The 18,477-nt window shown below is 35.6% G+C and overlaps 1 protein-coding gene across 1 annotated transcript in view; it reads left to right on the forward strand.

Annotated features, from left to right (window-relative positions):
- The first annotated feature begins 4,446 nt into the window (after nt 1–4,446).
- The window catches only part of LOC148203539 (uncharacterized), a 53,078-nt gene continuing 39,047 nt past the window's right edge, over nt 4,447–18,477 (forward strand). Inside the window, exons 1-2 of the mRNA XM_088107642.1 lie at nt 4,447–4,916; nt 14,656–14,728. Coding sequence (XP_087963768.1) covers nt 4,447–4,916; nt 14,656–14,728 — 543 coding nt within the window. The remainder of the gene's footprint in view (nt 4,917–14,655; nt 14,729–18,477) is intronic.

Here is an 18,477-nt window from a genome sequence, read left to right on the forward strand (position 1 = left end):
AAGAAAGTAATGAAAAGCATTGAGCTAAGTATTGAGCAAGTATGAAAAAGAGAAAAGAAAATAGAATGCAAAGAAAGAAAAGCTCAATGCAAAAAGGGGAAAGTTGGGAATGAGTGAGATTGGTTTGAATGATAAATTTATGAATGACTCTCTTAACTCAAGGATTTTGTGATCTTGAAAAACCAATTTTTCTTCTTAGCCTAGCCACGTTACAAGCCATGGAAAAGTCCTTGTGATGATACTTGTTTGTGAGTATGTGATAACAGTTGAAAAACTGTTATTTTTGTATTTAAAATTGACTTCAATTACAACCTTTTTGACTTAGAAATTAGCTTGAACTCATGATTTTGTTGAATTGTTGGAAATAAGAGAGTTGGGCAAGTTTTATGCTTGATTTCCTTGTTTTTGCAGGTTTAAAGATGAATTTGATGAAAGAAGTGAAGTAGGAAAGAGATAGAGACAGAAAAGGACACAAAAAGTGCAAAAGAAGAGAATCAGCAGGTACCGCTCAACGCTATTTACCGCTGAGCGGCACTTTTCAGTAACGGTTGGCACCACTGAGGGGAGAAATTTCGCTGAGGGGAAGAAGTGGTCATGCACTACTACCGCTAAGCGGTATTTACCGCACCATTCTGCTCTTCAGCCATATTTTTTGTCTCCTGGTCAGATATTTGAGGTGAAGGCTGTAAATGAATATCAGGAGAAGGGAACAGTTCTCTGGACATCCTGTTTCTCATTTGATGGAAAACCATCAAGAAATCACATTGGACCTCTTACTAGAGCCATGGCAAGGAAGATTCAAGAAGAAGAAGGATCGCCTAACATTTTACTTCTATGGAAGGTTACTTATAAAAATCCTTCTTCTCTTAACTAAAGCACTTATACTTTGTTTTGTAGGAACTAATAAATCTTGGAGACCATGATTGAGCCATCCAAGAAGTTAAATCAATAAAGGCAAGCAAAGGAGCCAAAAAGGGAGGTGCTTGCGAAATGGGAAATGCACCAGCATTTTTCACCCGAGAGAAGACCAATCCACGTGACTTGGCTAATTTGGAATGAAGCATGCACGTTGCTGACTGAGCTGGAATGAGGCATGGACCTTGCTAGATCAAAATGAATGTGCCTCTTATGCTAAATAATTTGAATTTAGGAGGGAATTAAATCAGAAATTAGGCTCCTCTTCACCTATAAATAAGAGGGCCTTTTCTTTGTATTTTCTCACTTTTGAGCTTAATGATATGCTGCAGAATTTGCTTTCTAGCTTTTGTGCTCTTAAGTCACCTTTGATTTACTACTTCTTCTCCTTTCCTCAAGCTTCCTTCCTCTGTAGGAAGGCCTCTAAGCTGTGAGGCTTCACTCATACACCTTTCCTCCATTAACAACCCTCAAACACTGCACCATTTCATCAATCTGTTGCACCATCATTCACTACTGGTTTCTTCTGGTCTGGAGCCTCTGTTTGCACGTTTCCAGTTGGGATTAGTTTCCATCAAGTGGTATCATGAGCTTAGGTCGTCCACGCACCAAGAGCTAAGCTATTTCATCCATTTTTATTCCAATTCTATTTTTGTTTTTGCATTCTGTCCAGTTTTTGTTCTAGCACTGTTTCCATTTTGTTTTGGTTCTGTTCTTCTTAATTTAGTGTGTTCAATCATTGTTCGGTGTGCTTCCATTCTGTTATCATGTTTATCCTTTATTTTAAATGGTGAATTTTCTTTGTTTGAGTCATTTCCAACTTTAATTTTCAATTTCAGTGTTGTCTTGGTCATGTGCAAGTGAATATTGTAGTTTTAATTTCTGTCGCTGCTTTGGTATTCTTTTCTGCTGGTTTAATTCGTTTTTCTTGAGTTCAAGTGCTAGAAAAGCTTTAAATCAACCAAATAAGGCAATGTGAACATGTTCTAGCCTTGGTGAGAGAAGCAAAAGCACTAGAAACTAATTCTGATTTCAAATCTGCTCAAGAAATTCAAATATGGTTTCATTTCAGTTTTGAATTCTGATGCAGAATTCTGTTTCTGATTTTAAATCTTTAAACCTGTTTTCAGTTAATTTCCTTTGATTCTGAAGCATTGTACAACTTTGTTTGATGTTGTTGGACATGGCTAAAAGTGTAGCAAACCATTACAAGCAATGAAATGCAATTTGCATAGCTTGGTTGTGCATAAACACTAGCATGTCACTGTTTCAGCTTTATTCTAGCTTTTCACCGTGCTATCATTCTTTGCTTAGTCCAGTCTGAGTTTATTCATACTAAGCACTTTTATTCTAGCTTAGTTCAGTGTAATAACATTCTCTGGAGTCATTGTGTGTGCTGTCCAGCCTTATCTCCACAAGTTTCTTAAATCTGGTGCAGTTTTGGTGGGAATTTGCTACATAAATAGGCTATAGCAAGGGTGAATTGTTGAATCTTGCTATTTCTGTGCATTTACAACATTTGAGCAAGTTTAAATTGTCATTCCAAAGTTGTTTGCACTGTTCATTTGGTCATTTTCTAGCCTATATGCAGATTTGCCTTTTTAAACCTTAAAATTGCCTTTAAAATGGAAGTGCACCAGTGAATTCACACTGCAATCTGTTTTTCAGCTGTTTCAATGTTTAAACATCTTTAAAATGATGATACAAAGTTGTTTGATGCATCAATTGAACTGCTGAATCACTTCCAATCAATTTTGGGTTTAAAAACACCATTTCAATCCACTTTTTTCTGATGCAGAAATCATTTTCCAGCAACTGTTTTGCTCATTCTTGTTCAAATTCATTTATGGATTGTAGTAAGAGCTGGTTCATTGTTTTAAATTGAAAATAAATTATCAAAATAAGTCAGAACAAGTGTTAAAAAGCCTGTTGAATCGTGCAATCCAGTTTCAGGCAGTTAAAAACGCCAAAACACAAAATCTGGTTTTCATTGGGGCATTTTAACAAACACTTTGGGAAAATATCAAACAGTTTGGTCTGGATGAGTTTGTGATCTTCTATTTCTGTTTTTGTTGCTTTCTTAATCTGTTCTAGTGCCATTATTAGGTTCCTTTTGAGTGCTTTCTGTTATTCCATCCCTGTCCCCATTTGATTTCCCCATTCTTGGCTTCCAAATTGTCAAACATTCAAAATTTTGGTTTGAAATTCTGGTGCAGTTTGCTAATTCTGTTTGGTGTGTTTTGAGTGGAATCTTGAGGTGTTGTGGTAACTATTGTGAGGCATCCAGAAGCAGAAACCTTCACCTACTGAGATAGCATATTAGGAAGTGAAAAGGGGGCTCAAGTGGGAACAAAAAGGGAGCTTTTGAGCAGCTATAACTCTCTGTTCCAGCAGCTAAAAATACACCAGAAAAGCTTGAAGTGCAACCTGTTTTGGAGTAGCAATCTGCAGCAGCAAGAGAGTGAAGCTTACATTAGTTTTAGGCCTTCTTTTAAGTTTGTTTACACCACATATCATGGAACCTTTGTTGTTTAAAGTTGATTTTCATTTCTTGGCTAAGTGACTTGGGAAAATGCTCTTGAAGCAATTCCAAGATCACATTTAAACATTGTAATAGTGCAATTTCGTTTTCTTAGTGTGGAAGTGTGTCAAGGGGCTCCAAGTGTCACTTGCACTTTCACTTAGGGTCGTCTAACATTTACATTTTGCATCTTTATTGTTTTCTTTAAATTGCTTGATTGATTTTTTGTTTTAAGTCTCCGTGGTGTATAGGGTTGTATAGCATATAACTAAACCTTCTTTTGGGTTTTAGGCGCATTTCATTATCATTTGAAAATATTTTGAAGAATTTCTACTTAGAAACTAAGGTAAAAGATAACTCTAAGGAAACTCTGGCTAAGGAAGAACTTGGTTTCTAAGCAAGTCCAATTATGACTCACCTCTTCTTCTTGGGAGCTACTTGGAAACAATTTTTTACCTCTAGAATCTTTTTAGAAAATTTTCACCAAAAGCAAGGAAAGTTTGTGAAAATCTTTTCACTCATTACTTGTGCAAGTCTTTCAAAACCTTGTGAAAATAATTTCTACCTACTTGTCAAGAATGAGTCAATCTAGTGTCCAAGGAAGTGTAAAACCTAAAAGTGAGAGCTTACAACTAAAAGAGGAATTTGAGCAAAAGTTCCAACAAAGGGACAAAGAGATTAGTGAGCTCAAGGATATGATTGGTCAACTTTTGATCAATCAAGACAAGGGTAAAAAGAAAGAAGGGTCTACACATAGAAAAAAAGAATACCTTGGAGATACATCCTCTCCACCTAGTGAACCTGAGTATTATAGTAGTCATCACAATGATGACCACTATCAATTACCTCCTAGGAGAAATAATAGAGTGAGAGAGCATCACCCAAGGGAACCCAAAATTGATCTTTCTCCTTTCCATGGAAAAGATGATGTGGAAGAATATTTGGAATGAGAGATGAAAGTTGAGCAATTGTTTGAGTGTCACCAAATAGATGATGAGAGGAGAGTAACTATGGCCTCTTTAAGCTTTCAAGGCTATACCTTATATTGGTGGACAGCCTTGGTCAAAGATCTGAGATTGAGAAACCTACCTTCCATTAGGTATTGGAATGAGTTAAGGTCTGCCTTAAGAAGAAGGCATGTGCCAGCTTACTATGATAGGGAGTTAATGGACAAGCTCCATAAACTCCAACAAAGAAACATGAGTGTTGAAGAATATAGGCAAAAAATGGAGTTACTCATGTTGAGAGCTGGGATAAGAGAGGAACCAAGGATAACAATTGCTAGGTTCCAAAGTGGACTTTATTATGACGCAAGAGATAAGGTAGAACTCTTACCTTACAATGATCTCAATGAATTAGTCCAACTTTGTGTGAGGGTGGAGCAACAACTCAAGAAGAAAAGCTCAACTAGAAAGGACTTCCCTACTAGTTCTAGCTATAAGAGAGAGTACAAGAGGGAGGGTAGTCTATCTAAATCAAGGTATGATGGGCCTAGGGAAAGAGAGAGAGAAAAAGAAAGGGTTAAAGAACCTTCAAGGGACCATAAAAGTAAGGAGACTAAGTGCTTTAGATGTGGGGAAAAAGGACACTATGCATCTGAGTGTCGAAATAGAAGGTCAACTTACATTCTTGAGCATGAGAGTGACAGTGAGGGTTCTTCATATAGTGAGTCTGAAACATCCACTTCTGAAGAAGAAGAAGCTTTACCTTGTGATGGTGACTTACTCATGGTAAGGAGACTCCTTGAAAATAAACATGTTGAGCTAGAACAGTCACAAAGAGAGAATCTATTCCACACAAGGTGTCAAGTTTTTGAAAAGACATGTTCAATGATTGTGGATAGTGACCCCCCGGTAAACACTTCTACTATATACTTCTCAATTTTAATATTTACTTCTTATTGACGTCAGAACATAACCATTTTTTCATGTAACAGCAGATACGTTAAGAAGGAAGTCCTACACCGAAAAAGACTCATTTATCTGAGGACGACCCTCTTGGTGCGTTACACGAGCTTGTTAACATCATTGCCGACGCGCCGATGATTGTACCATGGGATTCTACTACATTTGGAAGAGATGCTGAATCTTATTGTACTTGCATCCGTAAGATGTTAAGGAGTTACACCGAAGAAGACTCATTTATTTGAGGACGACCCTCTTAGTGCGTTACACGAGCTTGTTAACATCATTGCAGACACGTCGATAATTGTACCATGAGATTCTACTACATTTGGAAGAGAAGAAATTAATATTACACTCGTTCAATGGTGGATGATGTAAGTTTATGAGAACCTTTTTATATAAAATTGATTTATCAAGTTACTTATATCAGATCATTTCTTGATTTCAGGTATATGTGTGGTGTCAGTAACAAGATGGAGTTCAATGACGTATATGGGTTCATTGACCCCTATATGACTCATGAAAGAAATAAATTTGATGAAATCCAAGCATACATCACCACCTGCTTTGCAATGGGGAAGGACATATATTTTCTCCCTTATATACTTGGGTAAGTGAAGTCATTTAACTTTAAAGTTTCATTTATGAATTTTGGTATATGACAATTAAGTTATTACCAATTTCAGGCATCATTGGCAGCTACTTGTGATCTCCATACCGGAGAACACTGTTGTCTGGTTTTGTTCATTGCACAAGTCTCCTCCCAGCCCTCTTAGACAAGTAGTAAATTGGTAAGAACCTCAATGTTTCAAATTTCTTTGTTATATAAATGTATGCTAAAGCAATTTTTTTAATAGTTCCCTTGCAGCACATATGATGTTGTCTGGGAGATTTACTGCTACAACTAAAAAGCTTGCATGGATGAACCTTAAGTTTGGTATTTTAGTCCATAATTTTTTACATTTTGTACTATTCCAATGATGTTACTTAACATTTTATAATTATGATGATATATTGTAGTGTAATAGACAAAACGGGTCATATCAGTGTGGTTACTACGTCATGTATTGGATGATGACCACTATTCGTGCACATTACACCAGTGGATGGGAAACTGTAATATTTAGGTTTGAATTTTATTTTCTCTATAGTTTATATTTCATATATACTAATTGAAATCATTGTGTTTTATGCAAAGATTCAATATGACTACTCCAATTCCAGAAAAGTCACTTAAACTCGTTTGGAAAGCACTGGCTAAATATATAATTCAACTATATAATAGTATGTAGTAGATATTAGTAGATATTAAGTTCTAAATTTATGCTTCTAAATTATTTTATACTTTTGTACATTATTATTAGTTTGACTTTGTACATTGGATTGATTTTTGCTTCAAAGTTGATTTATGATTACATTGAATTGATTTATGCTTCTAAGAAGTTGATTTATGATTACATTGAATTGATTTATGCTTCTAAGAAGTTAATTTATGATTACATTTAATGTATTTATGTTTTAATATAATTTTTATTGAAAATATATGCTTCTAGATTCTTCTATATTGTTCTGACTGTAAATTATATGCAAGTCTGTTTTTACAGTTGGGAATGTTGCAGAAACATATATGTTTTCTTAAAAAAAACAGGGGAATACGCCTCGGTTTTGACCATAATCGAGGCATAAAGTCCCCCTATGGCATCGGTTAAGGTCACAACCAAGTCAGAAAGTCTGGCAAAAAAACAAAAAAAAAATATAAAACACTTTACTGCCTCGGTTCAAGTCCTAACCGAGGCAGTAGAGGTCGACATACTTTCTCGGTTCAAAAGGAACCGAGGCATAAAGTCTTGTGAAAAAAAAATTTAAAAAAAAACAAAAACGCTACAACTTTGTTACCTTTGAACCCAGGCAAAATCCTACACTTTTATGCCTCGGTTCAAAACTGAGGCATAAAAAGGTAGGGTAGACTTTTTGCCTCGCCTGTATATGCCTTGGTTCAGGAACCATTGCCTATGGGCGAAAATAACCGTTGTCGTTTCCCCTGACTGCACTAGTGTTTGATATACAAAAGCTCTAATCCAAACCTATTTACAAGTGCTACTCTAAGGAAAGCTACTCTACAGCATCACTTCCTTCAATAGCCGGCTCCAAGGTCACCTCATCTCCCTCTGCTTACACCCACAGATAGAAGGGTAAGGTAGAAGAAAAACAAAGAAAAAAATACAACACAAACACAGATAGAAGGGTAAGCTAGAAGAAAAACAAATAATGGTATATGAATATGATTTAAACATTTTAGTAAGATACATACACAAAGCATCAAACCAAATTAATTTTGTAATCGAACAACCCTTGACTCGACCATCCGGATTAGTATGAATATGTAGCTATGGCAGTTCGTGCACTTGTTGTGGTGAAACAGTTGGCCCACCCCAAGCTACCACATAAGGTTAGTTTGTTACCACTCACCTTAGGCCAAGGAAAAGGCCCTAGGCTAGGACCTCCTACTATTCTCACGACATGCCTCACCCCTCTCTACTTGATAATGAGTGACCATTAGAATGATAGGATGAACTCCAAGACTGAGCTTCCCATATTCATACTTACAATCTTTGACAATCACCACTGAGTAATTCCTCCTTGGAATTCTCTTCCATACCATTTTGAAATCATAAACCTTACTTTGATACTTATACATAGTCATACATTAACCACAACCAAATCACTTGCATTATTCCAACCAATAAAGAACAAAGAAGAAAAGAATGCATGATAACCTGAAACAGTCACTCAGCACATACCCTCGCTGAGCGAATACAAAGGTTTCTCACACAACGACCCAACTCGTTATGCAAATAAACTCCTAGTGGTACCAGACCCTGAACTTGCGCTTTGCGACATCTCTAGCTAAGCGAAACTCACCCGACAGTGGACCAGACCCCCTACTCACTCGCTTAGTGCACCTATTCGCTATTCAAATAAAACTGACAGTGTTCCCAAACTTCAGCAACTCGCTCAATGCACCCTCTCGCTGAGTGAAAGTCCTCAGACAGATGACCAACCCTACAACCACTCGTTGAGCGACTCTACTCGCGCAGCGAGTCTGCATAATTTGCAGCACCAAATCTGTAGAATTACACAACCTATACGAATTTTACCAATTCTAACTATTTTTTCCAACTTCTAACCTTCCTACATTGTATTATATATACTTAATTAGACTTGAACAAGTGTTGTTAAACATTACTACTATCATTCTAAAGAGTTTCCTAAGCAATTCACTGTTCAAAACTCACAATTCAACAACCTATGGACCCAATTTGTGTTCTACCACTTTTTACACATTTTAAAGCAATGTAGGTACTCAAACAAGTTACATTTGACTTACCCAAGCTGTCCCAACAGACTAATTGAGCATCTAACCTCTAATTCTCATTTTCAGTACCTCACTTCCTTAAAATGACTTACTACAAAGCAAAATTATCCCAAATCATGACTAACCAACCCCATCACATATTTCTAACCCCTTCCTATCGCCAAAACATATTCAATCATCATTCAAAACAGTTCAGAACATCAATTCATTTATTTACACTCAAAAACCATCACAATTCATCATACTCATATGCCACAAAGCATAATTTCAGTTCAAGCAGTTCAAAATCATCTTCTCTATAAATATACTCTAGTAATTACACAAATCAGAGAAATTACTAGCTTCCCTTACCTCAATCAAGCTTGTACCGTTCAAGAATTACTCCGATTGTGCTTTGGACCGCAAGGAAACTCTAGAAACATCTACAAATCACCAATCGGCTATAGAAAATGACTCTTAGAACTTAAATAGAACTAAGAATCACTAGAAGAGGACCCCAAACACTTGCAAGGCAAAATTTCTGTGTGATAACAAAATTAAAGAAAACCTAGTAAAGAGAAACTAAACTTACTTGCTAAAATCTAGAAATTAATTGGGTAGATAGGTAGACCTTGACGCTGTGATCGCCTAGGTATCTCCTGATTGTCAAACAGTGGATCAAGGAGTGAGAAAGAGTAGAGAGAAGTGAGAGAACTCAAGTAGGATAGTGTTCTAGAGAGATAGAGATTATTTAGATAATGAACCGAGCTTTAGAAAATTCTATTTATATTATAAGATTATTTTAAAATAAAATATTTGGTCTCATTATTTTAATACACCTATCTACTATAATACTCTATGATGGAAGCCTGTCTAGGCTTGGAACTTGCTGGTAGCAATCTCCAAACAGCAAGCCTTGATGGTGTAGCGGAATGAATGAAGATGAGTGGTGTTTTGGTGTGCTTTTAATGGAAGGAGTGTGTGTAGAGACCTCTCAGCTCAGAAGGCCTTCCTACTATGGAAGGAAGCTAGAGGAAAGGGTAGAGAAAGTGAAGAGAAGAAGTGACTCAAGAACAAATAGGGTTGGAATTAAAATTCTGCAGCATTTCACTAAAGCTCAAAAGTGAGAAATACAAATGGGAGGCCCTCTTATTTATAGGTGAAGAAGGGCCTCAATTTTGAGCTAATTTCCCTCCAAAATTCAAAATAAAAGATGAGCTTGGAGGCCAAGTCAGCTGGGTCACGGGAAGCATGCTGGGTCACATGGACAGTGTTGCCAAAACGTGCTTCAGGCTGCTTCGCTAGCGCTGGAGCTCCCCCTTTCTAAGGGCGCTGGAGCGCACGTGAGCCAGGAAGTCCATTTTGGTGCATCTGAGCTGGACCCCCCCCCCCCCCCTTGTTTGAGGGCGCTAGAGCAGCCTTGGTACTGTTTCCTTCAAGAATGTTTTTCCTAAATCTGATTGGTTGGCCATGGTTCTTGCCTTTATTGTATCCTACAAACAAAACAACCATATAGTATTAAAAGAGGAATCCTTCTAAGACACAGAGAAAGAAAATCAAGAAAGAGCCTTTAAAAGTTCTTCTTCAACTTTCCTTTCCTAGCCTTAGCATGAGTTAGTACTCTTTTGGATGGCTTGCCTAATTAGGTTTCCATCACTCTATTTTCTAGGTTCTTACAGTCTTAATTGCATTTTTAATTTTAAAAATGTGATGCAATTTAATTATTTGTGTTAAATTAACAATTTTAACTCAATGTCACGTGTTAGACAATGATACCTCTCACGATGGGAGAAAGTGTCATATGAAAAATCTCAAATTTAGTCTTTTTATTTGTATTTAATCCTTTTTTTTAAATTGTAGCAATTTTTTCCCTCTCTAAATTAAGACTAAATTTTATTAAAATTGATATTTTTTTAAATATTTTTAACAATATTAAATTTATATTTTACATTAAACTTTATTTAAATTTTGTTTCAAATATTTATATATTAATAATTTCTATATAAATGTTAGGACTTGTTTAAAAATAACAATATTATAAATTCAAATATAAAATTTTAAAATAGATTGATAACAATTTAAAATAAATATATTTAAAAATTAAAAATAAAATTTAAATAAAATTTAATATAAAATATTAATTTAAATATATTTAATCTTATTAAAAATATTTTTAACAATATTAAATTTATTTAGATTTATAGTTTACATTAAACTTTATTTAAGCAAGTTGTGTTGACTCGTTTTGTCACCTCTAATAAATGTTATAATTATTATAATGATATTTTTATTAATATTTTTCAATAAGATTAAGTTTATTTAAATAAATATTTACATTAAATTTTATTTAAAGTTTAAAAATATTTATTTTAAATTGTTATAAAAATATTTTAAAATATTATATTTGAATTTATAATATTGTTATTTCTAAACCAACTCTAATATTTTTATAGAAATTATTAATATATAAATATTTGAAACAAAATTTAAATAAAGTTTAATATATAATATAAATTTAATATTGTAAAAAATATTTAATAAAAATATCAATTTTGATGAAAATATCATTATATCTATATAAAATTCAAATTTAGCTATAATTTGGAGAGGGCTGAAATTGCTCCAATTTTAAAAAAAAAAGACTAAAGTGAGACCAAATACGTATAAAAGGATTAAATTGAGATTTTTAACATGACACTTTTTCAATAGTGTGACACGTTTCACTATCATTGGCAAATCACACTATTTCTACCACTTGGCAGGATTCTTATTTGACATGAGACAATTTTTAAAAATATAAATAAAATGTATAAAAAATTAAAATATTTGTGGGTATCCACAGGTATTTGCATGTTGTAAAATATTTGCGGGTAGTTTTTAAGTGGATTTCCAGGCAGGTAGCGAGTCGGATAACGAATGGATTTTATTTTTTGTCGGGTTGGTTTGCGAGTAGGCACTATCCATACCCGACCCGACCGGTTGTCATCCCTAGCTATGTGATAACGATTGAAATACCGTTATTTTTATACTTAATTTTGATAATAAATCAACCCTTTTTCATTTAGAAACTTGTTTTAACTCATGTTTTTGCTTTAGTTTTGTGAATAAGAGAGTTGAACGTGAATTTAACGTTTTTGTGCTAGATTCCCTTGATTTTGTAGGCTATTGGAATGATTTGAAAGAAGAGTTAGAGTACCGAATTGTTGGAATGCAGAAAAGTCAACCAGAATGCAAAAAAGTCAACCAGTAAACCAGAATGCAGAAATGTCAACCAGTCAACCAGAGTGCAGAAAAAGTAGGGCTGAGCGCTAGTTTTGGGCTGAGCACTAGTTGACTGTCGTACCTGCCCCTCAACACCATTTTGCGGCTTTGAGCGCTATCGACTTGGGCTTGGGCCTATTTTCTATATTTTTAATGAACTATTTAAGGTTTTAATCGACCTAGGGTTCATATCTTTGGACAGAAAGAGGCAAAATTACACTCCTTTCACCCCTTGGAGGCAGATTTTGGATGCGGAAACTCCGATCTTCAACTTTTAGGGTTTTATCTTTCATTCTTTTCATTATTTTCATCTAGTTTCACCTTGTCTATGGTGAACTAAACCTCCATTGTTGTTGGGGAAATGATGTAATCCTTTGAAACTCTTATGTATTGAATTGATTCTTGATTATATATGCTTTACTTCATTAATTGTTAGGGATTTTCCTCTACACTCTATGCATGCTTTGTTTAACTCATTCAATTGCATGATTATTGGTTTTGTCACTATGGACACATGAGAAAATCTAGAAATGGGGAAATTCTTCCAGAAGCAATATTACCTAGACATAGGAATAGGAGGATCGGTTGCCTTTAAGCTTCTGTGCGAATGTAAGGCATGATTAATTGCTAGGGAGACAAGACATTGTGAACCAGTAATTAGGATTAGGCTTTCTTCACCGAGACATCGGGTTTAAGGTAAATTAGAAAGTGGCATTAACATTAATGAAGAAAGATGAATTCATAAATACAGGAGAGTGGATAGGATAAGTCGGAAACCCCAACTCTTTACTTTATTAATTGTTAGGGTTTTTCCTCTATACTCTATGCATGCTTTGTTTAACTCATTCAATTGCATGATTATTGGTTTTGTTACTATGAACACATATGAGAAAATCTAGAACTGGGGAAATTCTCTTGGAAGCAATATTACCTAGACATAGGAATAGGAGGATCGGTTGCCTTTAAGCTTCTGTGCAAATGTAATGCACATGATTAATTGCTAGGGAGACAAGACATTGTGAACTTGTAATTAGGATTAGGTTTTCTTCACCGAGACATCGGGTTTAAGGTAAATTAGAAAGTGGCATTAACATTAATGAAGAAAGATGAATTCATAAATACATGAGAGTGGATAGGATAAGTCGGAAACCCCAACAACATAATCATTCCATATTATACACCAATCACTTTTGCATCTTTCAATCCAATTGATCAACACTTGCATTCATGTTTATTTTTCGCAATATAAACACAATGATTTCGTTTACAAGTCTTATTTAATCAAGAAATCACATAATTGTTTAGGTCGTGAGTCTCTTGGAAAACGATACTTGGTCTTAGCATTTATTATTACTTGATATGCTTCGATACATTTGCCGGAGTGTTAACATTAAGAGTGACATTTTTCTCGGTTGTTATGTTTTAATCCTAGTCAATTTATTTTGCCTGTCCTTTTAAGAAGCCTAATCATTTCTCTTTTGTTTCAATTGTTGTGTTGCCCAATAACTAGGATTTCAGTAATAGAAAATTCTTCTCCTCACGTTAATTTTTCAATTTTCCATCAATTTATGAAAAAACAGATTTACTCTATGGACTTGATTAATAAGAGACTCTCAGTTTTATGGACCTTTTTTTTAGTACCAACCACGTGAGCTAAGGACTGAATCATGTGATATAGATTTGTTTGACAATTGATTAGTAAAAGTTAATATTTATTCTTTGAATAATTTGTACACTACATTTTACCCTAGCATATTATTCTTATTGTTAGGTGTTGTTGAAACGTCCTCTTTTAAAGTCCAAGAATATATCAATGAAACATCATCTTTTAACCAATTATAAATTATATACCTGCCAGTTTATCAAAAATGAAAAATAAATTTTTAACGCCCCAGCAACTTACAAAAATGTGCCTTGTCCTCACTCGCACACTTTCCGGGAAAACTTCCCAAAAGGTCACCCATCCCTAAATTACTCTAAGCTAAGCACACTTAATCATAGAATTCTTATGGGTTAGGCTACCAAAAAGCAAATGCATTTTAATGATATGAGTAGCCAAATCAATCCCTTTAAGCTATCCTTCAACTGTATAGTCCCATACCTATACAGTCTCTAGATCCCTCTCATTCCGGTGTATGTTCGATTCGTCCATGTGCCCCTTCCACTAGAAGCCTGCCAAGAGCCGCTCCTTGTCAATGCCCCTTGCACTTCGTGCCTCTTGCACCGACGATCACTCCCCGCCCTCGTTAGTGCCCGTGTGTCACATGAATGTAAGGGCCTGTAAATGAATAAGGGGTCATTGGGCCTTATGTGGGGCAGCCAAGCCCATTAGCCTAAGGCCAGCTTAACCTTAGGAAGGGCTTCTCAGAGTTCTTTTTCACTGTCCTAAGCTCTTTCCCTTTCTCTCTCTAAAACTTGCCCTAAAGGTTTTCTTTGACTTCTCTCTAGATTCCCAGCTCCTTGAACCATAGGAATTCAATTTTGGTGCTACCCAAGCGTTCGCGGAGTAAAGGGCTTCATTTCTACCGAACATCCTCTTCATTCCGATCGGTAAGTCATTTATCCCCTTCTCCTTCACTGTCCTTGAACCTAGGGCATGCAACTTTACTGTTTGCATGTTACTAGTGGATTTCTCTTTCGTACGTTTCGCCTAATCAAACTCTAAAAGTTGTTGCGGTCACCACTTTGGTGGTTTGTAGGGGCAAGTTGAGTTCTTGTGCTGTCAAGGGTACTACTAGGGCAGTTTCAGTAGTTGTGCTTGCAGAAACCCAGGTAAGGGGAGCTAATTATTTTTCTTTGAATTATTTCTTGAATCTGCTTTGTAAATGAATGCATGTTGAATTTTGGACTATTATACGGTTTTGTACGGTACTTTGGATTTGAAGTATATAGGATGGTTTGAATTGAATGGTGTAATTGATGGAACTGTGATTGATTGCTTTATAGTGAGTTTGATGAACTTAACTATTGTATTGGATCATGTTAGAAGTGATTTGGAGTGTGAAATCTGTTGTAACTTTAGCTAGGTAGAAAACTTGGTGATTCGGTAGTGTTTTAGGTCCTTTTGGAGGAAGTGAGGTAGTGAATTTGAGAGTTAGGGGTTCTAAGTATAATTTGGCTATTGGGGCAGTCTTACCAAGTGGATTGTGACTTGTTTGAGTCACCAAATTGGTCAGAATAGGTACAAAGTGTTAGAATTGGGTTTGTGGTCCTCTAGTTATTAGTTAGATGTTTTGGAGTAGAAATTGAGTTGGTTTAGTACATCTAATTCCTATCCAAATGACCAATGAAATACTTTACTTTCATCTATAAACATGTTTCATATCCATATTAGTGTTACACATTTTAATTTGTTCATTTGGATATGTCTAAGATGCACCAAAACCAAAAAAATCACGTTGCTGTCAAAAACTGATAAGAATAATCGATTATCTCACTTGATAATCGATTATTTTAGTTAGAGAGTTGTATCCTCTTCAAAGCTCTCGCAAATAATCGATTATCGCATATGATAATCGATTATTGTCGTCGAAAAATCATCCAGGACAATTTTGGGGGGTTTTCGGGGTTCCAGATATGATTTTTAGACGTTCTTTAGGTCGTTTAAGGGGTTTTGGGCCTTTCCGGAACTGTTGGTGATAATTTCAAAGTTATTTTCCTGGTCTAAGTATGAGTTTAAGGGGTTTTGTGTTGTTTAGTGGGTCTTCTTGGATTGTTATTGTCTGTTAATGTACATGGAATGGTTTCATGTGATTTTTTATGACTTATTAAGTTGTTTGTGGTCTTTTGAAGTATAATTAGTATTATATCTATGTTTGTATGCAATGTAAAAGTGAAAGTATGTGATTTTCAAGGTATGTTTGATGGACGTAATTCCATGGACCTCATAGGGGTTACATGGTGGTGCCTCATGTTGTGATCCATAATGAATTCTCTTGTTGAGATTCAAGTATGTGTAGAATGATTGCATGGCAGCTCAGTCTTGAGGTTTTTCTTAAACTATAATGATCAATCATTCTCAAGTAGAGAGGATTGAATCATGTGGTGAGTAGTAGCAGGAGGTCCTAGTCTTGGAGGCTTTTAGTATGCTCCAAGGCGCGGAACAGACTAACCTCGTGAGTGTGGTAGGGTGGAACCCATTGGCAACGGCTTTGCAAAGCAGTAGAGGCCACCACGAGTGCATAAACTGCCATATCTCGGCAATCATTCTAGTCCGGACGAGTCGGTTTATAAAGTAACACGTCTTGTGATTGATGGACAAATTTATGAACACCAAATTATGATGTCACAAACTTGTTTTCAATCGGCAAGTATGACTGAATCGTTCAAGTAATAAAACTTGGTAAGACCAAGTATCGTTCTTCCCAAAGGACTCACGGCCTAGTTTAGTTATGTGATTTCTTAATTAACTAAGACTTACAAACGAATTAATTGGGGTTTAAAATGCAAGACAGAAAATAAACATGTATGCATGAATTGTGATCAATGGCAAAAAGCAAAAGATAAACACTTTCAATGAAATTTATGTATGGATATGTTGTTGGGGTTCAATTTCATCTTATCCACTCTCATATATTTTAGGAATTCAACGATCAAATCACCATTGTTAATGCCACTCTCTAATGTACCTTTCCAGAAGGCTTCTCCCTAATCACGAGTTCATACAATTCCTAGCATTCCTAATGATTAGTTCATAAGTTCAGGAGCTTAACGACAACCAATATAAAATTGGGAGAAATTCCCCGGATCTAGATTTCCCTGTACGTTCCCGTATCAACAAAACCAATAATCATGCATCGAATGAGTTAAACCATGCAAGCATTAAACAAAGAGGAAAAACCCTAACTAATGATGAAAGAAAGCATAAGTCTTAATTAAAAGATGTAAACACAGATTCCATATATGAGAGTTTCACAAGACTACATTGATTCCCCAACAAACATAAAGAGGTTAGTTCACCATATTCATGGTGAACCTAGATGAATTACAATGAAAGAATGAAAGAATAAACCCTAAAAAGGTGAAGCAGAAGCCTCAGCATCCAAGATCCTCCTTCAAAGGGGTGGTAGAGAGAGTGTTTGCCTCGTTCCAGCCAGAGATACCTAACCCTAGGAAACCCTAAAGCTTATGTATCATTCGTAAATTACAAAAAGTCAAGTCCAAGCCCATTAAAGTGCCGCTCAGCGGTAAACTACCGCTCAGCGGTGATTGCGTGACTTGTTTTCTCCCCTCAGCGGCCATTTTGCCCCTCAGCGGATCTCCCGTGACTTCCAGAGTACCGCTCAGCGGTAAAATACCGCTCAGCGGTGAGTGCGTGACTTGTTTTCTCCCCTCAGCGGCCAATTTGCCCCTCAGCGGACCTCCCGCAAACTCCTGAGTGCCGCTCAGCGGTAAACTGCCGTTGAGCGGTGACTTCGGCTTCTCCTTTTGCACTTTTTGTTGTCTTTTCTGATTTCATCTCTCTCCTTCTTCATTTCTTTCACCAAATTCACCTTAAAACCTGCACAAAAACACTGAAATCAAGCATAAACTTGTCGAGCTCTCTTATTTCCAAAAATATAAAGAAAAGCATGATTTCAAGCTAGTTTCTAAGTGTAAAGGTTGCTTTTAGTGTCAATTTTAATCATGAAAATAACAGTTTTTCAACTGTTATCACAACCCCAAACTTAAAACTTTGCTTGTCCTCAAGCAAATAAGATGTAACTCTATCTTCAACCAATTCATATGATGATTCACTTCATTCAAAAATCTTCTTTTCAAGATAAGCAAAAACTTCACTCAAACTTATGACCAAGAGTTCAATCAAGATGTGCACATGCTTTAGTGTTCACAAATTCATTTAAATTCCAACAAATGCTATTTTCATGAATGATCAATCAATTAAACATGGATGTTCATGTGTTCATGTGATATTTCCTCACTAAGTCAAGTGTTTCACTCACACTCAAGTGTATAAGAGATGATCACTCATTCACTCTACTATCACAATGTCACATGAATCAACTTTGCCTTTCATTTTACCACAATCAAAAACATTCACAAGCATGCATCATCACAAGGACTTTTCTATGGCTTATAATGTGGCTGGGCTAACAAGAAAATTGGTTTTTCTAGATCACAAAATCCTTGAGTTAAGAGAATTATACAACACAATCATCTTATTCTTTCCCATCTTTCTTTTGCCTTTGCATTGAGCTTTGCTTCTTTTTCTTTTCTTTTCTTTTTCTTTGCATATTCTTACTTTTTAGCTCTTAGCTCAATGCTTTTCATGTTTTCCCAACAACCCCAAACTTGAACATTTAACAATACCACACAAGATCTTCTACTTAACTCAAGGTAAAGATTTTCAACTAAGGGTTTTCAGTGTATATTCAAGGCTAAGGGTTCAAAGGATAGAACACAAAGTGTTCTCTTTTAGTGGGCTAATTGTATGAATTTGGCCAATAAAAAGGTTTTCAACAAATGGCCTTGATCATGTGATGCAAAACAAGCAATTAATTCAATCATAGAAAACCTGGGCA

This window comes from Vigna umbellata, chromosome 2 (assembly GCF_029865625.1).
Source record: "Vigna umbellata cultivar VRB3 chromosome 2, Vumbellata_1.0, whole genome shotgun sequence".
Lineage (NCBI taxonomy): Eukaryota > Viridiplantae > Streptophyta > Magnoliopsida > Fabales > Fabaceae > Vigna > Vigna umbellata.